The sequence below is a fragment of the Callorhinus ursinus genome, unplaced genomic scaffold (assembly GCF_003265705.2).
Source record: "Callorhinus ursinus isolate GAN/ISIS: 27379988/994484 unplaced genomic scaffold, GSC_fseal_2.0 scaffold19, whole genome shotgun sequence".
NCBI lineage: Eukaryota > Metazoa > Chordata > Mammalia > Carnivora > Otariidae > Callorhinus > Callorhinus ursinus.
Window position 1 is genome coordinate 6,182,002 of NW_027397081.1, and position 25,104 is coordinate 6,207,105.

At 38.3% G+C, this 25,104-nt stretch overlaps 1 protein-coding gene across 2 annotated transcripts in view; it reads left to right on the top strand.

Moving 5' to 3' along the window:
- Positions 1-25,104, top strand: part of DDX10 (DEAD-box helicase 10) — a 267,172-nt gene that overhangs the window by 22,664 nt on the left and 219,404 nt on the right. For both annotated transcript variants that reach the window (XM_025893722.2, XM_073903699.1), the window contains exons 8-12: positions 3,416-3,578; positions 6,669-6,753; positions 19,171-19,272; positions 20,632-20,719; positions 23,416-23,504. In XM_025893722.2, the coding sequence (XP_025749507.1) occupies positions 3,416-3,578; positions 6,669-6,753; positions 19,171-19,272; positions 20,632-20,719; positions 23,416-23,504 (527 nt within the window). The remainder of the gene's footprint in view (positions 1-3,415; positions 3,579-6,668; positions 6,754-19,170; positions 19,273-20,631; positions 20,720-23,415; positions 23,505-25,104) is intronic.

Sequence of the window (25,104 nt, forward strand, 5' to 3'; positions counted from 1 at the left end):
CCTCCCTGCATTCCTTTACACTAATGCTGAGGGAGTGTTGAATGTCCTTTAAGGCTAAGCTCAAATGTTACATTGGAAGGTCCTTCTGTGATACTCCGGATCCCCTTGTTATAATTAGCAATTTCCCCCATCCTCCTATAGTATATATGTTTTTAATTGAATTAACACACTTGTTTAATACTAGCCATTTGCTGTGAATAAAGGATTCAGTGATAAATAAGAAAACGTAGTCTCTTCCCTTAAAGAGAAGGGGCCTTGAGTGATTTTTATGTCACTTTCCTCTCTATATTTCAGATTACCTGAGGATATATAGTTGTTGGCATATAGCAGGTAGATTCTAGATTTATAGCTTTTTGAATACTTAGCATGGTAAGTATGCCAGTAAGTTTCCCTCCAGCTTATGGGAAAGATAAGTAGTGGTCTGTCTGTTGTACTCTGTCCTTTTTCTATCTTTACTGTTTTTAGGAAACCTCTTCATTTCCATGGCTTTAAATGCCATCTATGTTTTAACACCTGCCACATCGACATCTCAAGCCTTGACCACTCTCCTGAACCCCAGATTTGTGTATCTACTTGAATACTAGAGATTTCCATTGAGTGTCTTGAGGGCACCTCAAGTTTAAAATAAGAAAAGCAATTTAAGATTTCATATCCTGAAGATCTACTCCCTCCCATCTCTTCCCCATCTCAAATGACTGAATCCTTATTTGTTGCCTGTCTTCATCTCATTGTCAGTATATTGATAACTCTCATTAGCTCTACCACCTCTCACCACACCTCATGCTGTAGCTAAATCTAAGCCATGCTTAACTTTCTCTTAGTCGTGGCTTGTCTCTTCATTCCCACACTTTCTTTCCTGTAGTTATCACAGATTCTAGCCAGAATGATCTTGGAAAATCATCTACCTCAGCGAGTTTTTTCAAGAGCAAGAATTCAAGGTCAGTTTTGATTCAGGAGATGCAAACTGCAGAAAGTTTTCATGGACTCAGTTCATACTTCCTAGCTTTGCGTATGCACTTTTTTTGAGCTTGGTTTGCCTGAAAGTGCATCTGTCATCTGCAGGGTCACCTCTCCTCTCTCCCATTTTTATGGTAGCCCTTTTAAAACCACAAAAGAAAGGCATGAGTCCGTCCATCTGTAATCTTACTGGTGCATTGTCTCAGGACCTGAGAATCTTCCTGGCACCAGAGGCATTGCTCTTGAGAAAGTGAATGGCTCTAAGGACAAGGTAACAAGTGTTTTGCAGTTCAGTTGGCTTACCATTCTTTTAACACAATTTGTAGGGAGACTTAATGGACTTATTAGCTGATGGATTACTAGAAATTTTATTTATCATCATTTTGAAATATAGGAGTTCAAAGAGTTAAGGTTATTTCCAGTACATTTTCTTTTTTTTAAACTTATTTTTAAAATTCCAGTATAATTTTACATATAGTGTTACATTAGTTTCAGGTGTGTAATAGGTCGTTCAGTAATTCTATACATTATTCAGTGCTCACCGTGATAAGTGTACTTAATCCCTTTCACCTGCTTCACCCACCTTCCCTCTGGCAACCACTAGTTCTCTATATTTAAAGCATCTGTTTTTTTTTTTGTTTTTGCCTTTGTTCACTTGTTTTCTTAAATTCCACATGTGAGTGAAATCATATGGTATTTGTCTTTCTCTGACTTATTTCACTTAGCATTATACCTTCTAGATCCATGTTATTGTAAATGGTAAGGTTTCATTCTTTTTTATGGCTGAGTTATATTCCATTATATATGTATCACTTGTTCTTTATCCATTCATCTCTGCATGGACGCTGTTAGCTTCCCTGTCTTGGCTATTGTAAACAATGCTGCAGTAAACATAGGGGTGCATATATCTTTTTGAATTAGTATTTTTGTTTACTTTGGGTAAAGAGCCAGTAGTGGAATTGCTGGATCATATAGTACTATTTTTAATTTTTTGAGGAACTGTCATACTATTTTCCATAATGGCTGCACCAGTTTGCATTCCTACCAGCAGTGCACCATGGTTCCTTCCAGTATATTTTCTGTATTTTTGTGAAGAGATTTTTCTTAACATGCATATTAGAAAGAGAAAATAGGAATAAAATAATGAGGTACTCTGCCTCAGTCTACCAATTAGTAGTATTCATTTATTAATATGTAAACTAAAGAGAAATAAAGCTAACAATCAGCTCCATTTACTTCTGTATAAGAAGAGATTTTATAACATCCAATGTTGTATACAAAATCATTATGTTTATTCTTTTTGTTTTGCCCTTTTTTTAAAACAAAAATTTATTTAGAGCACACACGGGAGTTGGGGGGGCAGAAGGAGAGGGAGAAGCAGACTCCCCACTGAGCAGGGAGTCCAACGTGGGGCTTGATCCCATGACCCTGAGATCATGACCTGAGCCAAAGGCAGACGCTTAACGAACTGAGCCCCCCAGGCGCCTCCTTTGTTTTGCTTATTATCAAATTCTAACAGTTCTTGTTCTGGTCAGTTCTGTACTAATGAAGTAATAGCTTAGTCTGAGAATTTTTAATAGCTTTATGGCCACTGGAAATTAGAAATTAAAACTGATATTCATTGTTTTGTTGTAGAAAGTTGTAAATATTGATAAGATTATCAAAAGACTTTGAAGCATAAAACTATTAAGATAAAATTCTGTGGGGTCAGAAAATTGACCTAAGAGTTCAAGGAGGCAAAATTTCTTTCTCTTGAGTTTATTTTGTCTTTAATTATTTCTCAAGGGCTTACTTTTTTTGTAGCGGTTTTAGGTTCACAGCAAAGTTGAGAGGCCTTCTTTCATACAGGCATGGCCTTCATTATTTTTACCTATTTTAAAAATGATTGTGGGGCGCCTGGGTGGCTCAGATGGTTAAGCGTCTGCCTTCGGCTCCCGTCATGATCCCAGGGTCCTGGGATTGAGTCCCGCATTGAGCTCCCTGCTCCTTGGGAGCCTGCTTCTCCCTCTGCCTCTCTCTCTCTCTCTGTCTCTCATGAATAAATAAATAAAATCTTAAAAAAAAGATCTCACTTAGCAAATTAAAAAAAAATGATTGTGAGTATCAGATTGCTCTGCTACTTAGAATCTATTGGATACATGTATAAGAAGTTTATTTTAAATTCTCAGCATTTATATCAGAAATTACAGTTTTTGCAACGAAATACATTTGGAAAAATGTCAGCTATCAAGTTGAAAATGTAAGGGGAGCCTATTTTTAAGAAGATCCTCATAGGAAATAATGTGAGCAAAAAGTGCTTGAAGACCTCAACTCTAGACTGCATTTCCCTTTCTGCTCCACATTTATTAATTGGTGAAACTTGTGCTCCTTAAAGCATTTTTGCTGTTCATCTCATAATATGGCTTGCTGTGCTGCTGCTGTCCCGAAGTACCAAACTCCTTTTTCTGTTCATGCCTAGGTTCAGTATCTGTACCGAGTGTTCTGTCGGCTACGTCCTGGCATCTCTATCCTTGCCCTGCACGGCCGCCAGCAGCAGATGAGAAGGATGGAAGTCTACAACGACTTTGTCCGCAAGAGAGCCGCCGTGCTCTTTGCTACTGATATTGCTGCCAGGGGGCTGGGTAAGGGCGTAGCAGAAAATATTCTGGGATCGTGGGTGATCGAATTTGCTTATAAATGGATGGATTTGGGAATTCATAGTTTCACTCAAATAATTGGTCCTTCTTCTCTTAGAAAAACAAGTAAATTGAATTAAGGCTATATCACTGAAAATTTTGGTCATATCTTCATCTTTTGTGCTTGTTGTTTATGAAAATAATCCTAGAATCCTGAGGAGCCCACAAAATCAGAGGAGGATTAAAGGTTTAAAGATAGGAAAAACTACTCGTTTCTTTGAAAATTGGAAACTTGATAAAATATTACAACTTAACAAGAAAATTTGAAGTCCATTTTTTCACCAAATGTTTTTATTTTAAAAACATGCTTAATGTATGTAAGCTTTCAAGAAGCCACTGATACTATTTTACGGCTGATGGCTTTGTGGTGGCGGGATGGGGTATGGAGGTAATTATAGGAAGTAGAGATATGAATATATAACATGAGAATAAATAGGTGGTAATTTAAAACTTTCATTTACTTTATGTTACTGACTGTGGCAGATTTTAAACACACACAAAGAATACGTCCAGTGTACCCTCATAGATACTACCCAGCTTTAGTGATGATCTTTTTCATGATCCCCTTTTTCTTCCCGTCTCCTTTGTCTTGGAGTATTTTAAAGTGTATTTCAGACATATCAATTCATTCTTATGTGACTGGAGGCTGTAGCCAAGTATGTGTATTTTTAAACCTCTAGCCTATATCCTTATACCAAGACTTCTGGTAAAATCAGCATTTTGTATTTACCTTGTTTGGGCTATGTAATTTTCTGCTGAGGGAAATGGTGTACCAGTTGTCTCCGATCTTTTACTTTTGTGTTTTTAAGTTAATAGTTAAGATTTGCTTAGTTTGTGGTCCCAGTTCTGGTTTTTCTCAACTGTCCTAGCAGATGTCCCGTGCTTACTTTTCTAACGGTTCAAATGCAGTCTGTTTCCCTCTTCCTTGAGACCCTCTTGCGGCCTCTGTCTCCAGCTCTTACCTGGACTGGCTGCTCCACAAAGTTCATGCACATTTGTCATCCTGGGACACATCTATCCAGATCTCTTTCTCTTTCTTGATTTATTTTCTCATTTTATTTTAAAAAAATTACAGTCTCATTCTCTAGGGGTGCCTGGCTGGCTCAGTTGGTGGAGCATGTGACTCTTGGTCTTGGGGTTGTGGGTTTGTGTCGCACACTGGGTGTAGAGATTGCTTAAAAATAAAATCTAAAAAAATAAATCTCATTCTCTAATAGTTTCTTCAGGAAGGGCTCACTGGAGGTAAATTTGAGTCGTTATGTGGCGTGTCCTCTTCTTGAATGATAGTTGGGATGGGAATAGAATTCTAGGTTGAAATAACTTTACAGTTTTTGCAGTTATTTTCATATATTGTTTATACTCAGTCCCACTTTGATATTATGGTAGTTATTAGACACACAACTGCGTTGTCTAATGTGTTAGTAAACAAGCATATACATACTATATCAAAAATTTCAGTAAAAAATAAAAAAGCTTATAACTCTTTCCTATATGTTTTACTTTATGGGCATAAAAACATTCTGAGAAGGGGTTCATAGGCTTCAGTTATAGTACAAAAATGTCAAAAACCTCTGTTCTAGCTTATTTTAAAAAGTTTATATGAACATATTCATAAGTGATATATAAAGTATTGGGTATATAAAAAGTTTACATAAATAATGTTATATAGGGTAGTGTAGGACTTGCTTTTGAAGTCTTCCCATTTCTTTTTTTTTTTTAAGATTTTATTTTTAAGTAATCTCTGCATCCACCGTGGATGGATCACAATCCCAAGATCAAGAGTCACATGTTTTACTTACTGAGCCAGCCAGGCGCCCCAGGTCTTTCCATGTTGACATATAAATATCCAGTGTGTTTTGGAGAGTGTCTCATGGTATGAATTTACCCATTCCTGGAGTAATGAACATTGAAGTTTCAGTCTTTTTATTCTAAAAATGTGCAATGAATATTCTGAAGCTCTATTCTTAAGTAAGCATCCTAGAATTTCTTTAGAATATACTAGTACCCTTTTAAAACTTTTTAAATTCTTTCTCTTTTTTAAAATGAATTATCACATGCACATGGGTAAAAATAAGCTAGGAGCCCTAGTAGGCTCTACACATCCTTGCTCTTCAGAAGCAACTCCTTAAATTTCTGTTAGTCTTTTTTTGGTATTTAGTTTTATATTTTGAAGTGATACCTTTTACACTGTACTAAATTGTTACCAAATTTAGAAAAATTACCAAAGATTTCCTTTTGTTACCTCTCTGTCATTCCTCTTCTGCATCCCCCATCATTGTTTTTTGTTTTGTTTTGTTTTGTTTTAGTGTTCAGCCCTTTTCTCTGTTACAGAAATTGATTTGAAATCCTCATAGCAAAATCCACAGATGATTAAAGGTAGCGCTTTTAAGGAATTGAGAACAGGGTGTCTGGAAATGAATGAAAACTTTTGTAGGCAAATATGTGTATGGAATAATTATTGCTGAGAAATGAGAAAAGGGACTTAGAAAGACATCATTAATTTGAATGGGGATGGGAAGAGCAAGTTTTGTAGTTCACCAGGAGCCCATGAGAAGTGGGTTCTTTTAGGTTATTAAATATCAGGGTATTTCATTATTTGTCTGACACAAAGCAATCTCTTCTGTGTCAGATACAAAATAATCTTCATATTCAAACACTATTTGTCAACGGAGAATTGTTTATTATCTCTTGGTTCATGCAATTAATTTTATTTTTAATAAAGTTCACAGATGAGTTTGATGTGATGGAAAGCCCTGGCAAGTGATACTGTAAAATAAAAAGATTGGATCACCTGGGTGCTTCAGTAGGTTAAGCATCTGCCTACAGCTCGTGTCATGATCCCAGGGTCCTATAATGGAGCCCGCATCTGGCTCCCTGCTCAGCAGGGCGTCCGCTTCTCCCTCTCTCTCTGCCCCTCCCCCTGCTCATTCTTTCTCTCTCTCAAATAAATAAATAAAATCTTAAAAAAAAAATAAAAATAGTACAGCAGGGTAGATCTTGAAACTGATTTCCTAACTTGACATTTCTTCTGTACAGATTTCCCAGCTGTGAATTGGGTTCTTCAGTTTGATTGTCCAGAGGATGCCAACACATATATTCACAGAGCAGGTAGAACTGCCAGGTAGGTGTGCTGACTCAGTTCTTTGCTATTGCATTTGGGAGATGTATGCTGTTGATAGAATGGTAACTGGTTAGCATCTTTCCGGAGAGCATTTGGTAATATTTATTGAAGCCTTAGAGTTCCTCCTCATGCCTCACATTCCACATTGAAACACTGATCTTAATAAAACGGGTAAAGTTTCAGTAAAGCTATTCATCTTATTGACCTTTGTAATGGTTAAGAATTGGAAACAATCTAAATAATCCTAGTAGCGTTATGAATAATTATGGTTAGCCACAGACGGACTATTTCTTTGGATTTACCTTGTAGCATTTACTTTCTCATCGAAACTGGATGAGTTATTTATAACATGGCTGTCAGTGAGACATTGATACTCGATGATGGAAGAGACACCACCTGTTGGTCTACCTGGTCCAACAGTTACTTCCAATTTTTAAGTCACAACTTGAGCTGAATGGTTTCCCAGGGATGGCAGGATCTTTAGACCCAAGATATAAACAATCTTCCAAGCAATATGTGTCATTCTCCAGGAGGCTTGCTCTTCTGCTTGCTCTGTGTCCCTTCCAGCAAGTGGCCCTAAGTGGCCCCTATCCCTTGTTTACCTAGTAAATATCTTTAATATGTAGTTATTTTAAATTTCTTTGAATCCATAGTTTCTGGATGGCTTTGAAGAAAAAAAAATTTTTTTTTTGTCGTATTTGGTGAATTTCGTTGTATGTTTTGACTGATGTGAAGGTTTTTCATGTCTTTCTGTAGCCTGAGAACAAGTAGAGCTCTCCTTTTGTTCATTTTTAATCTTCATAACATGTTTGATGCTTGATTCACATTTACCTTGTGGGCCATTAAACATGGGCTATAATCAAAATGTACTCCAGCACATTTCTTTTGTCCAGCATGAAGGGAGAGAATAGTGAAAAATAAAGCTATTTAAAAATAGGATTTATGTACTTCGGGGTCAAAAGTTTTGTATTGCAATTAACAATATAATTTGAACAAGCAGTGGAGTTAGAAGTGGGTTCTGTATATGGCGTCATTGTATCTTCAGACAGACTTGCCTGTAGACTGGTGACATTTTGGTTTCTCATGGAGTCTAAGGAAATCGGACCTGGGTAGAACAGAGGTCTTGTTTTCCATTTTATAGGTAGGTGGGTGGGGTATCAGTGATCTTCGTCTGAGTACATGTTTGGGTTATCTTTCACAGTGAGAGACTCAGAAGTGGCTTATAAGTAGTGGTTGGTGGAATGAATGTTCCTCCACTGTTTCATGCTCTTCAGTAAATGTGTAGCGTATATGAATTTGTACATGTATCCGTGTACACATTTGCGTTTTAGATAAAGTGGGATGTGGCCTCTCATGAGCATACTGCTCCAGGGGCACACAGGCTTGTTAGTTGTGCCATTTGGTGTTGATATAGACAGGGCAAATGGATTTCTTTTTTTTTTTTTAAAGATTTTATTTATTTTATTTGAGAGAATGAGAGAGAGAGAGCACATGAGAGGGGGAGGGTCAGAGGGAGAAGCAGACTTCCCGCTGAGTAGGGAGCCCGATGAGGGACTCGATCCCAGAACTCCAGGATCATGACCTGAGCCGAAGGCAGTCGCCTAACCAACTGAGCCACCCAGGCACCCAAATGGATTTCTTTATAGAACGCTTTTATTTATTTATTTGATTTGATTTATTTGTCAGAGAGAGAGAGCACGAGAGTGCACAAGCAGGGGGAGGGGCAGAGGGAGAAGCAGGCTCCGTGCTGAGCAGGGAGCCTGACGTGGGGCTCGATCCCAGGACCTGGAGATTATGACCTGAGCCGAAGGCAGATGCTTAACTGACTGAGCCACTCTATAGAACACCAGTGATTCTTCCTGTATGAAGATGATTGGACATATCATTGCATCAGAAAACAGTTCACCGAAGAGGATTATTTCAGGGTTTTTGTTTCCCAGAGAGGTTGTTGAAAATCTTACATAGTCGAACATACCAGGGTGAACATTAAATTGGTCCTAATGACTGGCGATGAAGAGTAGCTACAGAAACATCACGATTGTGTTTGAAGAGAAAATACTAATTTGAAGAACTATTGTAATTTCTAATGCCATTAATTTTTAAAGCACAAGTGTGTTTGATCCCTTGTAACCAATTAAAAATGTTTGAATCGACTCTTAGATGAGTAGACAGTGGAAGTGTTTAGGACATGCAGTGCTTATTTTTTCTTGGGCAGTTTAATAAAAAAGCGAAATTGCAGTTTAAAAGTTGCCATTAATGGGCTTACAGATAATTAGAAAGTTTCATGGGCCATGAGACTGGATAATTGAATTAAATAAGGCTAAATTAGAATTTGAAATTAATTAAAATCCTGTGTTTATGCCAAAATTAAAACTGGGTTGCCAGATAGTGTTTACTTGTGGAAGTGAGCTGTAATATATGAATATAGAGAAATGAATTCAGTGCTTTGTGGCAAAATAGCTAAAGTCTGAGGAATCTTTTTTTCCTTACTGTGTTTTAGCTGAGTGAAAATAGTGATTCCGGTACTTGTCTTGAGGTACTTTGTTTTAATTAATTCACATAAAATTCTCTTGATCCTTAGTATTGAGAAAAGTTTTGTCTTTTTTCCTTAACCATCCACACCCCTTTTAACAAAATGATCTCATTTAGAGACAGGTGAGGCAAGGAATATGAATATAATTTTATCAAGCTGTATTCTGTGATACATTGTACTTAAAAATGATAGTCTTTTTTTATTAACATATAATATTTGTTTCAGAGGTACAGGTCTGTGATTTGTCAGTCTTACACAATACACAGCACTCACCATAGCACATACCCTCCCCAATGTCCATCACCCAGCTACCCTATCTCTCCCACCCCCCAACACTCCAGCAACCCTCAGTTTGTTTCCTGAGATTAAGAGTCTCTTATGGTTTGTCTCCCTCTCTGGTTTCGTCTTGTTTCATTTTTCCCTCCTTTCCCCTATGATCCTCTGCCTTGTTTCTCAAATTCCACATATTAGTGAGATCATGTGATAATTGCCTTTCTGTGATTGACTCATTTCGCTCAGCATAATACCCTCCAGTTCCATCCACGTCGTTGCAAATGGCAAGATTTCATTTTTCTGATGGCTGCATAATATTCCAGTGTGTGTGTGTGTGCGTGTGTATGTGTACACACATCTTCTTTATATATATATATACATACATGTATATATATACATACACACACACATATATACACATACACACACACACACACCACATTTTCTTTATCCATTCATCTGTTGATGGACATCTTGGCTCTTTCCATAGTTTGGCTATTGTGGACATTGCTGCTATAAACATTGGGGTGCCCGTGCCCCTTCAGAACACTACATTTGTATCTTTGGGGTAAGTACCAAGTAGTGCAGTTGCTGGGTCGTAATTGGGAATGGAAAGTAGGCATATATCAGATACTCCCCCCTTTTTAAAAATGTTTTTAATTAATTTTTTTTAAAGTAGGCTCCTCCCAGTGTGCAACACTTAAACTCACAACCCTGAGGTAAGACCTGAGCTGAGATCAAGTGTTGGATGCTTAACCGACTGAGCCACCCCACTCACCCCACTCGTTTTTTTTAAATGCTTTTATTTGGGCAATAGAGGTCTGTGGACGGAAGATGTGAGTTATATATAACTGTTCATATATAACCATTGGGAGTTTAAATATAAAAGGTGAGAGTCAGTGCCTGGCTGGCTCAGTCGCTAGAGCATGCCACTCTTGATCTCAAGTTCGTCAGTTCAAGCCCCATGTTGGGCCTAGAGCTTACTTTAAAAAAAAAATGAGTTTATGTATGTGCACCTGTCGTAAAATAATTCTTGTGGTATTCCAGCGAGCCTTACTTGCCTGAGCTCAGACTTTGGGAGTGATGTGGCTAGCAGAATGTGGTTCCACTAGGGGGCAGCAGAGGCCAGCTCTTTGTATTGCACACTCCCCCACAGGAGTTTAGATCAACAGCAGTGAAGATGAAGATGCAAAGTAGTTAAAATTTCTGCCGTGATAACTTTGAAGAGTTTATGGTTTGTGGAAAATACTGGTACTTTATGGGATAGATAATAAAAATAATTTTTTAAAAGTGTCCTTAATTTTTTTGTAAATTGAAGTAATAAAAATGGAAAAGACAATTTCCATGAGCCTTAATTTACTGAAGGTTACCCTGAATATCTTAGGTATGAGATGGGAGCAATCCCTGCTAGTGAAAATTCTTGCTTCTTTAATTCCTTTAGCTTAGATTGACGAAGATCCTGTCTTCAGCCTGCTTCTAGGTGCATAATGGTTCTTTACATGGCCTTCTGCCTTGGCCTAGTTGCCATTTAGAATTTAAAGTTTTTTTTTAAAAGGGCAAAACGAGTTCTTTATTTTGCATCAAGAAGCATTGAGCTGGGATAGAGACGGGCCAGGATAGCTACAGAAGTGGATAAGTGGGCTGATGTTTTTCAGGAGTCGGTTAGCTCCAGGCGCTTCCCCCTTGCTGTCCTGCTGTCTGTGCTCAACACAGCAGTCAGAGTGATCCTTTTAAACACAAGTCAGATCATGTCTGCCCTCTGATGGCTTCCTCTTCACTCCGAATAAAAGCCAGTGACCTGATTTTATTTAGCCTCTGCCCAACCTTACTTTCTATTCCCCTCTGTCCCTGTGATCCACACTAGTTGAGCTCTTTCTCCTTCATGCATGTTTTTCCCCCTCATGGCCCCTTTATGTTACTGTTTCTTTTGCTGGAATGGTGTTTCCTCCAGCACGGAGCCCCATGGCTGTCTTTCTTAACCTGAGCCAACCACTCCTCCTCACTTCACTCTGTACTTTCTTTTTTCCATAGCACTTAATACCTTCAAATATACTAGAGCTTTTCCTTATTACATTGTTTCCTTTTCTCTTCACTAGAATGTAAACTCTATAAAGGCAAGGACATATGTCTATTTAATTGACATACCCCGAGTGCTTAGAACAGGGCTTGGTGCAGAGTAGACAGTTGAGATAACACAATTACTCTCTCACATCAGACTCATGAATCAGAGCTTACCTAAATTAATTAATCTACTGCAGTATAACAAATCAACCCACAATGTAGTGGCTTAAAGCAAGAACCATATATTATCTCCCGGTTTCTGTGGATCAGGAGTCCAGGTGCAGCTCATTTGGGTCCCCTGGCTGCTCATCTGGGTCTTTACAAGTCTGTAGTCAAGGTGTCACATGGTACTTGAAGGCTCAACTGGGGGTGGATCCTGTGCCAAGCTCATTCACCTGCTTGTTGACAGGTCCCTCCATGTGATTTATAACATAGTAGCTGGCCTCATCAGTGAGAGCAAGTGAGAGAGTAAGACGGGGTAAGGTGGGAGCAACAGTGTCTTTTGTGACCTAGACTTGGAACTCAAACTTGATTTTACCTGTGTATCCTAGTGGTTACACAGATCAGCCTTAGTCAGTGTGGGGAGGGTCACAGGGTGTGAATGCAAGGAGGCCCAGATCTTTGGGAGCCATTTTAGTAGCTGCCTCCCATGCCTAATACCAAGCTTTCCTGTTAGTTTCAAGGATAAAGGGAGGTAATGAATGGTAAGGGATCTGTAGGCAGTAAGAGGTCTGGGACCTCCACCATAGCTCCACAGGGCCATTCTCGACACCTCAGGGTAGGCTCTGGCTGAGGTTGACCTCACAGTCACTAATCTGTATGTGCTGTTTATCACTTCCACAGATGGGCCGTTGGTGTACCCAGTTACACACTGCCTACAGAGACCTATCCCCTGCATCCACAGCTTTAAACGTACCTGGTACATCCTGTTCTTAGCATCTCATCGATGAGGGCTCATGTGCTAGCGTATGCCATGTTTGTTTCCCCGGAGGCCTGTCATTCGTATATTTATGAGGAGATTTGACTAGGTCACTTTTTCATTTTCAGCCAGAGGAGCCTCTTCCCTAAGGGAGTGAGCAGGTTGTGGCTCAGCCATTTACTTTCTAACACTCGAATATCTGTTGAGTGAACAAATGCAAGAACTCATTTAGTCTTTATATTGGCCTTGTGGGAGAGGCCGTTTTGTCAGGAAACGATTTCTCAGGGATGGTGAGGTAAAACTTGTCTTAAGATCCCTCGGGAGGGCGCCTGGGTGGCTCAGATGGTTAAGCGTCTGCCTTCGGCTCAGGTCATGATCCCAGGGTCCTGGGATCGAGTCCCGCATCGGGCTCCCTGCTCCTTGGGAGCCTGCTTCTCCCTCTGCTTCTCTCTCTCTCTCTCCTCCTCTGTCTCTCATGAATAAATAAATAAAATCTTTAAAAAAAAAAAAAAAAAAAAAAAAAGATCCCTCGGGAAATACCAGGGCTGGGATTTGTACTCGGGTCTTTCTGACTCTACAACTCCTGTTCTTAGCAGTGTGCCCCAAACCAGATTTTTCATTTAGTGAAATCTAGTGGCTGCTACTCCCAGGTGGGGCTTCCAGAAGGCGTGGAGGCCAGAGGCTGGGAGAAGGAAGGTAGGTATCTTTATTTAAACTCGTTGCCATTCATGGTCATGAAGATAAACTAAAAATAGGTGCATTTCCTTCTTTAGTTGGATTATGAGAGACATATACCCCATAGTTGATCAACACTATCCTTAAAAGTCAAGAAATTTAGGTTTGGATCTTGCTCTGTCGCCCGATGGCTTTGGACCCTTTGACCAGTTCTTAATCTCTTTAAGTCTCAATTTCTTCTGTAAAATGGGGTTAATCATCTCTTTCAGTGGTTTCCAGAAAGTATAATTTCAGGTAGTATAATTTTTAGACATTACTTTTATGTGTGTTTTCTTCTTGTTTTTAATGTATTAAAACTTTAGTCTTTTTTTAAATTCTTGGGACAGAGTTGATAGACTCTAATGATTTCTACCCTTTCTCTGTGAACTCCGTAAATCCTCATTCTTCATCAGTTTGTTAGAAGCTTTCCATGCAACAAACGTTAGCCAGCTTGGTTTCTTTCCAATTACCGTGAACTTTGTTTGTCAAACTGTTGAGCCTCTTGTGGTGTACCTCCTTGTATTTCCAAGATCTTACGCTACACGTGACTTTATTTTTCCCAGAATATTTCCCAGCCTGTCCTTTTCTCTTAAATCTAGTGTAGAGTCTTTAGATATTCTGTGAGTCAGAGATCCCCCTTTTCCCGGAATAAGCTCTCCTTTGTGCCATGTTGTGCAGGAGGAACAGAAAAGTTGGAGTCTGAGTTCTTTGGCCATCTGTGTGCATCTGCAGGGCTGACTGTACTGTTGTCCCTCAGTGACAGGTGCTCGTGGGGCTGGTTGCCACAGGTAAGGCGAAGGCATAGGGAGGAGAGAAGGAGATGCAGGGAAGGGGACAGAAAGAAGGATGTGGAATAGCAGAGTGTGCCCAAGAGTTGTCCCTGTTTCTCCACCTCCTGGTCCTACTTACATTGTGAACAACGACTCGTACGTTAAGAATCAGAGGTATAGAACTTTAGATTCTGAAGGGACCCTGGATCGTCTCCTTCGAACTGTTATTTTATAAATAAGAATGCAATGTATGGTGATAAAGTGACTTCTTATCCACGGTTATACAGCTAATGAATAGTACAGCTGGGGCTTGGGTTCAGTTCTTTTGACTCTAAATCTAGTCTGCTTATGCAACCTCTGGTGGTTTGTTTGCATCTGTTAACTCAACAAATATTTAGTGAGGAGCTTTTAGGTACACATGTATGGCAAATAGGAAACATGCATTCATATATGTCCTCAAATTTACTGGCTGAGATAAGGAAGAACCCTAATATTGGTAGTACTAAGATGTGTTCAGTGAAGTGAGAATGACACAAAAGTTGATTTGATTTTATTTTTTTTAAAGATTTTATTTATTTATTTGACAGAGAGAGACACAGCGAGAGAGGGAGAAGCAGGCTTCCCTTGGAGCAGGGAGCCGGATGTGGGGCTCGATTCCAGGACCCCAGGATCATGACCTGAGCCGAAGGCAGTCGCTTAACTGACCCAGGCGCCCAAAAGATGTTGATTTTAAAGCATAGACATTTTGGGGCGCCTGGGTGGCTCAGTCGGTTAAGCGACTGCCTTCAGCTCAGGTCATGGTTCCAGGGTCCTGGGATTGAGCCCCGCATCGGGCTCCCTGCTCCAAGGGAAGCCTGCTTCTCCCTCTCCCACTCCCCCTGCTTGTGTTCCCTCTCTCGCTGTCTGTCTCTCTCTTTCTCTGTCAATTAAATAAATAAATAAAATCTTAAAAAAAAAGCATATACGTTTTTTGTTTTCTACTTCATAATAACTTGTGTTTTGTTATAAAAATAGTGTTTATTCACTATGTAGATTCTAGATGTTGGCAGAACATACCACCTACATAGAAAAATTCTCATATATGTTTGCATACGTATTTTTAAAATTACAAGAAGGGAATTATTCTAGCAGATTCTCTTCCAGCCTGATCTGTAACTTGGAGAACCAGGCTGGAAGAACTGAGAATAGCCAGGCAGTCGTGAACACTGCCAGATCTTGCTACAGCAGTAGTTGGAAGTCTGAATGGACAAAGTTTAAGGGGGACTTAAAGTTTCAGCTAGAGGGGAGTTGGTGTGTTGGGGAAGAGGCATTGGAGCATTGAGGACTAGTGATTATTGGGTAGAAGGCAAATTATTGTCAGAACAGCAGGGCTTTTTCTCCTTCCTCTGGCCAGAGTTTGTTTTGAGGTTATTTCAGTGGAAGAATTACCACTGGGACCCAGAAGTCAGTGGTCTGGGTCTCTCAAGTTTAGCTAGGAAATGTTAGTGAGCTGTAGGATGTGAAGGTAAGCTTCTTGGTGTCAGACATCATGATCAACCTTTTAAGGATCCTTCTTTCTGGAGGGAGTCCTGGTAGAGCTGAAAAAGGTAATGAACTGGAAGTTTAAAGCCTCTGATATATAATGATTAGCCAGTGGTTTTTGTTTTTGTTCTAGATTTTTTTTTTAATAGTTTCCTGGTCTTTCCAGAAATTTATTTGCCTCTTCTACGAGTTGCTTGCATATAAAAGACTGGCAAATTAATGTAAAATGAAGTTCCTCTTGAATTCTAAAGGGCTGGGCGCCTGGGTGGCTCAGTAGGTTAAGCGACTGCCTTTGGCTCAGGTCATGATCCTGGGATCCCTGGATCGAGTCCCGCATCGGGCTCCCTGCTTGGCAGGGAGTCTGCTTCTCCCTCTGACCCTTCCCCCTCTCATGTGCTCTCTCTCTCTCTCTCATTCTCTCTCTCAAATAAATAAATAAAATCTTAAAAAAAATTCTAAAGGGCTACATAATGTAACATGATATTACTACTGATGGTGAAAATGAGATTTTTTTTTGTTGTGTTTCAGATTCAGGGCTTCTTATTTGGTGCCTAGAATGTTTCTTACAATAACCTGTCTAATATGGAGTTCCAAAATGTAGATCATGTGAAGAACATTTATTTCTCTTTATACATATACCAAGCCTCAGTCCTTGGATATTGCTTTTGAAATATAAAAAGCTAGCTCATGGGTAAATAGACTATCCTTGTAAGCATTTGAAAAAAGAAAAGAAAAGAAAAGAAATGTGCTTCTGGCTTCTTTTCAGATATGTTTTTATTTCTGAAATGAAAGCTTACCAGAAATTTTTGGGTATTGGTGTGGGGGAGATATTTGTGCTTTATGTTGTTACAGGGAAAAGATGTGTGTGATGTTGAATAGTTAAAGTGGCCAGTGATGATCTTTTTGATAGATGCTTGCCTTGTGGGATTTGATTTTGGACATTTTTTCCATTTTCCTTTGGGAATTTTGTTCTTTTAAATTTTAGTGTTGCATTCTGTCTTAACCTTGTGCAGATCTGTCTTTTAGCTTGTTATGGTTGTAAAAGGTTTTGATGTGGCCCTTGTGTGACTGGACTCCTGATCCATTATTCCAGATTATTCCTGGCTGGAATGAATGGGCAGACAAGAGAGATGTAATGATTAGGCTTATTATTCCTGCTTCTTAGTCTGAAGATCCGAGGGCTTCAGTGGATGCTGTTTTTTGATACCTTAGAGATTTCTCTTTACCTTTGTACCAGCTTCGGAAGTTGAGAGGCTCTCAGATCCCTTGTCTACTCTGGATGTCACCCCACTAGTTCATATACTAGTGATACGTGCCTTCACAGATGACTTAGTCCAACACTGCTTAGGGGAAATGCTTTAAATTCATATTTCTTCATAGTAAATGGTGATGAAACATTTTGAATTATAATAGTTGGTGTTGAAATACAATGAGGAAGGTATTTGGTATTAGTTTCTCATTTATGAACCAGTAAAAGGAGTAAATGTATGTTCAGCTTTACTCCTTTCTCTCCCTGTTTAATACACATGCATTTAGAAACCCTAGAAAAGCTAATCACGAAGAAGGTGAAACTATCCACTGGACTTGCTCAAATGCTGCCTTTTCTCCCTGGAAAACTTGACTCTCCCCTAATATTTTACTAATTCCTAATTTTTTTAGGTCTCTGCCCTTAGATGTCATTTGCTCAGGGCAGTTCTCTTGACTCCTGGACAACATTCAGTAGAGCTCTCTGTTGTCTTTACAGCTTCCTGTATGCCTGCCGTAACACCCATGCCACTTTATTGTTAGTTCCTGGTTTTACCGTCTGACCTTAGTAGTCTGTAAGCTCTGTGACAGCCAGAGCTACGTCAGTTTTAGTGCCTGGCTTTTAGTGGCCCCCTAAAATTTTCTTAAATTTATGAATTAAAGAGAACTTTTAGCACTTTCGATAGGTTTTATTTCATACCTTTCTCTGCGTGTACGTGTGTATACATACAGATACTTCTGTAAAGATATTACACTGGAATTTCACCTTGTGTGTAGGAGTGGAGTTGTGAAATCAGCACGAGGTGAAAATTGCTCTTCTGTCTTTCTGGTACCTACAGTAAGTCAACACAGTTAGTTTTCCCCTCCAGTGTTCAGTGATAAAATTGTACTTGCATACAGTGGTATTCTAGCTCTCTAGACACAGGCGTCCAGAGTCCTCCAAAACCAGTTTCTGATGTCCCTTTCTGGCAATCTTTTTTGCTGTTCATTTAGTTACACTGGCTTCCGTGGCATTTCTCCTATCTTTAGTTAACTATGTTTGCTTGTATTTTCTGGTTTCTACTCCTTTGTTCATGCTGTTCTCACCCTTTGGAAGACCTTAGCTTTTCCCTTTTTGTATTGACTTTCAAAGTCCTCCTCAGATTCCATCTGCTCTGACAGGTTTGTGTTTCTCTGGCTGACCCTGAGTGGTCTCTTTCCACTTCTGAGTTTGTGGCATTTATTGCCCCTGGTAGTCCTTTTACATTTAGTGGTGTACCATCTCGGGGGACGTTGCTTTTGTGTGTGATCTCTTGCTTTTGTGTGTGTTTGTGTTTTCTAGTTGGCTAGATTGTTAGATCACTGAAGACAGGGCTACTCTTCTATTTCTTTGTGGTGTTCACAGTTTAGGCCTGGCACCTTTCTCACTAAATAATTTATATATAAAAATTTGTTCCCGCATATTATAGCATGAACCCTGAACAGAGTGCTTTGATGAGAATACTTTTTCTTCTGTTTCTTTTAAAAAAAATTCCACAAACCCCCAATTCCATTTTGTCTTCTTGCTTGCACACAATGGCTGACACTGAGTTATCAGGGAAATCTGTATGCAGGTGGCACAAAAAGCTCAAGCAACTGTGGGTGCATTGTGGCCCACTTAAATAGAAATTTCTGGTGGTATAGCATGAAATAAGAATTTTACTAGGTAAAGGAAGAGAAGCACATGACTTGGAGGTTAATTTTTCATTTGAGCAGAGATCCATTTCTTAAAACTGATGCCGTTAAACAAGGTTACTCCCAAGGTATAAAATCCCCAGAAAGATGATTTGATTTCCTTAATGTACTGGGTACCATGTTTCTTAAATTACTAATTATATTATAATTCTCTTATGGCTTGAATGGGAAATTGTCTTTTTGCTATAGGTAGAGAGCTATTTGAAATTCTTTTTAGGGGCGCCTGGGTGGCTCAGTCCTTTAAGCTTCCGCCTCTTGATTCTGGCTCAGGTCATGATCTCAGGGTTGTGAGATTGAGCCCCGTGTCGGGTTCTGTGCTGTGCATGGAGCCTGCTTAAGATTCTCTCTCTCCATCTCCCTCTGCCCCTCTGTCCTTAAAGAAAAAAAAAAAAGAAAAGAAAAAATTCTTTTTAATTGATTTGTTTCTTAGGGTCTGGCTCTCCTGTGGTACAGCTCAAAAGTCACTGGGAATTTTAATTAGTGGTGAAATTTTGGAAAAGATGCACAGAGCCCTAGTTTTCTCTCGTCACAGAAGTTAAAAAAAATGGTATTCCTAATATTTACTAATTAGGTGAAAGTTGCTTCTGTGTTACCTGTACATCAGACTATTAAAATATAAAATGCAGATTGCACTGATGTGGAAGAGATTTTTTTGTTTGTTTGTTTAGGTACAAAGAGGATGGTGAAGCCTTATTAATTTTGCTTCCCTCAGAAGAAAAAGGGATGGTGCAGCAGCTTCTCCAGAAGAAAGTGCCTGTGAAGGAAATCAAGTAAGAACTCCTGGGTGTCTTGATGTGACTTTTAGGAGAACAGAGGCACAGAATTATTACGCTGAATTATGTACACTTAATTCCCGCCTCCCTCTTGTCTTCTGCTGTCTGATTTGTGACTTTTTTGTTTGCTTTTTTTTTTTTTTACAACAAATTTTTGAAGACTGTTCATGGAGAAAATAAGATGAAACGGAGAACTTGTTACCTTCAGCAGGCATTGGGAGTTGAGAGGATTATACCTCTTGGATGAGATTTGTAGGGTTATGTGTCCATTTTGGAGGATTGTGCTGTCTGTTGAAGATGTTTAGATTGTCAGCAGAATTGATCAGGATCAGAGTTTCACCTGCACTGGGGTCCCTGAAACACTGTGGCTTTACTTGGAAGGAAATAACTTGGAGGGTGTTTAGGTGGGGGTGTAGGGTGGAGCCTTTGGGTAAGGGTTCCATGAGTTGTTAATTGTTGAAGCCCACTGAGGGTTTTCTACCTTTTGTGTCTTTGATTTTATATGCGATTTTATAATTAAAAGAAAGTAAAGAACACCTTATCCATCCCCAGTTACCACCACCCTGGCTTTGTAGAAGCAAAGTAGTTCAGTCTAAACTCAGGGAAACAAGTGGGATTTCTTTTGTGAGACATAGACTCCCAAAAGAATTTCATTCTTTCCTATGGCCTCCCTTGGTGGAGTTAAGTAATGATTCTGTTATTGTGCCTAATCTCCAAGTAAGGAAAACATTATTTATGTCTTTTGGTTACTTATTATTTGAAACTAGTTTTATAACATTTGACTGAATATGGAAGTACTTATAAAGATGATATTAGATTTCATATATTTTATTTCATGGACAGTAGATCTCCCATGAGAGGCTACTTTCCAACTTCATGGATGTAAGAAGTAACCAATGATAATTGGATGTTAACCTTAGTATTTTTCACTCAGCATGGGATGTTGAGAAAAGATTTCTGATCTTGATCTTTTCCCCCTGCATTATGCCTAATATGTGAGAATCAAATTTATGTCTGGTGTAATTTCAGTCTACTCTGGCTCCTAGATGAGAAATAATGTTATAGATTTAAAAATATTGAGGGGCGCCTGGGTGGCTCAGTCCTTAGGCATCTGCTCTCGGCTCAGGTCACAATCCCAGGGGGATTGAGCCCCGCATCAGGCTCCCTGCTCCGCGGGAAGCCTTCTTCTCCCTCTCCCACTCCTCTGCTTGTGTTCCCTCTCTCGCTGTGTCTGTCTGTCAAATAAATAAATAAAATCTTTAAAAAAAAATTGAGAAAAACAGGAAAATGCTTTATGCTATCTTCAGTTTCTAAAATTGAGATGTCCTAGTTTAACCTTTTTTTGTTGTTACAAAGAATCAACCCAGAAAAACTTATCGACATCCAGAAAAAATTGGAATCATTTTTAGCACAAGATCAAGATTTAAAAGAAAGAGCTCAAAGGGTAAGTCATTGGTAAATTGGATACTTTAGTTGGAATGGACCATATAATAAAGTTAAAATTCGCTTTCTATTACTTCTAGGTTTCATGGTTATGCCTCATATTCAAGTAGTGCAATTCGCAGATAACTTTATCATATTCTTTAACTTTTAAAAAGATCATGTATTTCTTAGAGTAACCTGGGAAACTGTCAGTCAGCTCTGTGCTTCTTTAGCAAACTTATTGTAATTTCTTAATATTAGGTTAAATTTCTAGAAAGCGTAGCACTTTTACTAAATTGTCTTTAGGAATGAAATTTTAGTCTATAAATATGACTTACTGTTCCCAAATTACCTTTTTGACTTAAAAATCCTTTGATTAGCAAATACAAAGAATTCTCACTTTCAGTTAAACTTACTTGTTAGTTCTTAGAGTGCCCAGCAGTAGATGCTTTAGGAAAGGAAGAAGGGAAATAGTTTTGTGTTGTGCTTACAGCTACCCAGTTTTTAAATGGACAGATATTTGAGTCCCAGTTATAAAGCTCTTTTCACCCTGCTTTTACTTTCATTCAGGTTATGAGATCTATATAGGATCTCTATCTCTGCATCTTCCATAACATATCAGCAGTGAGTTAAGAGAGTTAGGATTCAGAAGTTGGATCCTATTTCAGCAGATAGATGAAGTGAGGGGAAGGAAGTAAGAGGAGATGTGGAAAGAGCATCCTAAGTAGATAAGGAGTCTGAGCAGAAAGACGGTCAGTAGTAAGGCTTTTCTGTTATGGTTTGGAAACTGGATATTCTCGGGAAGGAAGTTTTATTTAAAGAGCAGATCTTATATTTCTTTTTAAAAATTAACTTATGTTATATTTTATCAAGTTTGCCTCACTGTGCTTAAAATAACATGAGTGATGAAAGCTAAAATTTGAATGCTTACTTGGTGTTAAGCACTTAGTCATGACATGACTCTGCTGCATGGCAGTTTGATATGCTCTTCATCTTCCCAGCAACCCATGAGAGAGGTGGTATTGATGTGATTTTATACAGGAGTAAATAATAGATTGAGAAAATTAAAAATTATCCAGGGTCACATAAGGTATTAAGTAGCAGGCCTGAGACTGAAATCCATGTGTGACTTTCTTCAGAACTTCCATGGTACATCAGGAGAAATATAAGAAAATCAAATATGGAACTGTGCAAAGTTGAATTTCTAGCAGCTCACTTCACCTGAAACCTAATGAAAAGGGCCTTTAAAGGAAAAAAATTTTTTTCTTAATTTTTGAACATGCAAACATTTGTGTGCATATTTTGTCCAGTAGACATACTTCAAGCTAGGAGTTAACTCTTTCTTTTTACAGCTTTGGAAATAGTATGCACATTTAAAAATATTATACATGAATTCTGAAATATCATGACTTACTGCATACTAAGAGGTCATTCAATTATGAATCAGGAAATAAGGAACATTGGAAGGATGTTTCACTGTTTGTGCATACAACAAATGAGCCTTCCAGAACAAAGATTATAGAATGCACATTGAAATAAATGATGTGATTTATTGGGTGTTACACATGGTTTAGCGGAATGGCTAACTGCAGTGCCAGCAGCAGCAAGCTATCTGGTTTAATAGAAGTGATCTTCTAGCCTTTGATTATAATCTGGATAGAACAAAAATGATAGGCAACGGGGCGATTTTTTTTGTGTGTGTGTGAACAACTGTAGGGGAAAAAATTATCCTTGAACTGGAGCCATTCATTATTTTTCATGCCTATGGAGACAGGGAAAATGGTTTGAAGAAAGGGTTAGTGTAAAGTTAGAGCAAATATGACGTTCGGGAGATACAGAAATGGGAATTATATATACTTTATAAAAATTATTTTTAAAATAATAAATGCTTGCTTAGATGTGTTTCATCATCTTTGTTGCCTATGTTAAGACTGACAAAGGATCAGGATCATGTTTACTTTTTGGTTTATATAGTTCTTGGTATAAAGATACCTTTTTTCTTTTTAAACACCGAAGAAAAATAGCACAAGATGATGATGACAAATTAATTGACATGATAATATAAAAGGGAAAGCTTTAGAAATAAACTTTTTTCTGTCATGATTTTATTAAGCATAATTTAAATACAGTAACATTTTATTTTGTTGGAAAACATATCCTTTGACTACTAAAATAATTACTATAAATAAATTTTTATAAATAAAAATTATAGCTAGTATTTATTGGTATTTACTGTATTCCAGAAGATATGCCCAGGTACTCTAGATGCAGTTTTTTGGTTAGTTTCTCCCATAACACTTGAAGTAGAAGGTGCTATGATCTCTGATAGATGAGGAAACTGGCAGAAACCCAAGAGATTTGCTTAGCTAGTAAGTTAAGGAGCTCAGGTTGTCATCTGTATGATCCCAAAGCCTACATTTTCCCTCCGTGATACCCTACTGCAACAGAATGATACTAACTTCTAGAATAGTTTTTTGAGGTGATATTCTATGTTGATTTGGTTTGATGAAACCAAATTTAAAGTCTTATCTAATATCACAGTTCTAAAAAGTTAGGGTTTTGTGTGTGGGGGGGGGATGGAGATAAGCTCAACTATTTTTTAAGATCTTTCACTACTGTTGAATTTATCCCTTTGGTTAATTTTCTTTTATCTGGTTTAAATTTATTTTCCATTCCTGACTGTTAGATATATTGCATTTAAACCGCTTATTTTTACAGTGTTTTGTCTCCTATATACGCTCCGTGTATCTGATGAAGGATAAAGAAATATTTGATGTGAGCAAGTTACCTATACCTGAATATGCCTTGTAAGTATTCATATTACAGTTCTGATTGTGAATCCTCAAAGTTAGAGCTCATTTGTCTGAAATCTGGTTCTCTGAGAGGCCTCGTTGAAACTGCTCTGCCTTACCTTAAAAGATCTGTTAAAGATCTGTAAAGAAAAAGATTATGTAAACTAGAACATAGGTGAGTATTAATTTCTTGTCATCATACAGAAGTTTCTTACTTGTAAGTGAAAATTTCTGAGAGTTACACAGGAAGTTTCCTGTAGCTTTGTCTTAAAGGAGATGGAGAACAGTTGATGAGCATTGTTGGAAATCTTTAAATGTCTACAATCGTTTTGTTCTTTGGAATGCTGTCCTGGAACACTGTAGACTGTTCTTTTTTTATGCTTTTGAAATAAGTCTCCTTGTCATTTCTTCCCTTATTTTAGGTTGATCCCCATAACTGCTTGCTTATTACCTGAATATTTTTTGTGTCTTGGTGTTTCTTATAGGTACTCACAGTTACCATGGCAAAATGTCCCTGCTTAGTAACAGAGGTTACTATTACATAAAAAAGGAACTCTTGGTTTTGTTTTGGCTTAGTATTTGAAGGACTTTTTTTCTTAACCCTTTCAGCTATAAAGGAGGGATCCTCATTTTTCAGTGGGGTTCTACCTGTGGGAAAAGCATTGACAAAATCTTATAGAATAGACAAATAGACAAAATCTTTTATTAACCTTGAGGTTAATCATATATTAAATGTCAGCATAAAATTTCCCAGTCTGTGATGAAATATGTTATTTTCGAGGCAAGGTCTGTATATTTGTCCTGCTCTCCAGGAATTTGAATGCCTTTACCTGTAAATGGAGTCGGATAAAAACTCGTATCTGGGAGAACTGCTGTTTTCTGCTCTTCACATTAGATTGTGAGTTTAGTATAACGGGTAATTTGTCAGTTGTAACATTTTAGAATGATTCAGATTGCGAGATAACAGCATGAGACTCCTGACTCTGTAGGTAATTGATGGAAAACTGCATTCCATGGATATAACCTGTTTTCGTCACTTAGGTTTATGTCGCAGTTACTGATTGTGCCGTTTCTGGATACAGTTCATGGTTTACGTTATTGGCTCCTTTTGTGCGCTCTAGAAGAGGTTCTGTCCTGGTTTTCTGGTTGACTTCCTGAGATGTCAGCAAACGGGAGGCACAGGGCTTTAACGCCGGAGGGTCATATTGATGGGACATTTTGTTGCTGCAAATGCCAGGAAATTTCATCTGTTTACAGTTGAAGACCTTTGCCTTTTATTGGTGATGTTTAGGGAAGGCAGAGCCTAAGTAATGGGTACAGTTTAATGTGGTGTTGCTTCATTTCTGTGGATGTTTAGACGTGTAATTTCCTTGACCTATAAATTCCTAAAGCAGTGTTAGACATGTAGGATATAATAAATGTTTTAAAAAATTATTTTCCTAAAGAAACATGTTTTGAACAGCTAATAGGTATAGTTCATTGTGCTAGATGTTAAAATTATAAATGTATGTACTCCTACCTTAAAGGAGCTCCAAGTTTTAGTAGCTGAGAGAGACACATAAATACAATTGTAATACACTGAGAGAGACATTCTGATGGATGTGAGTTTGTGATT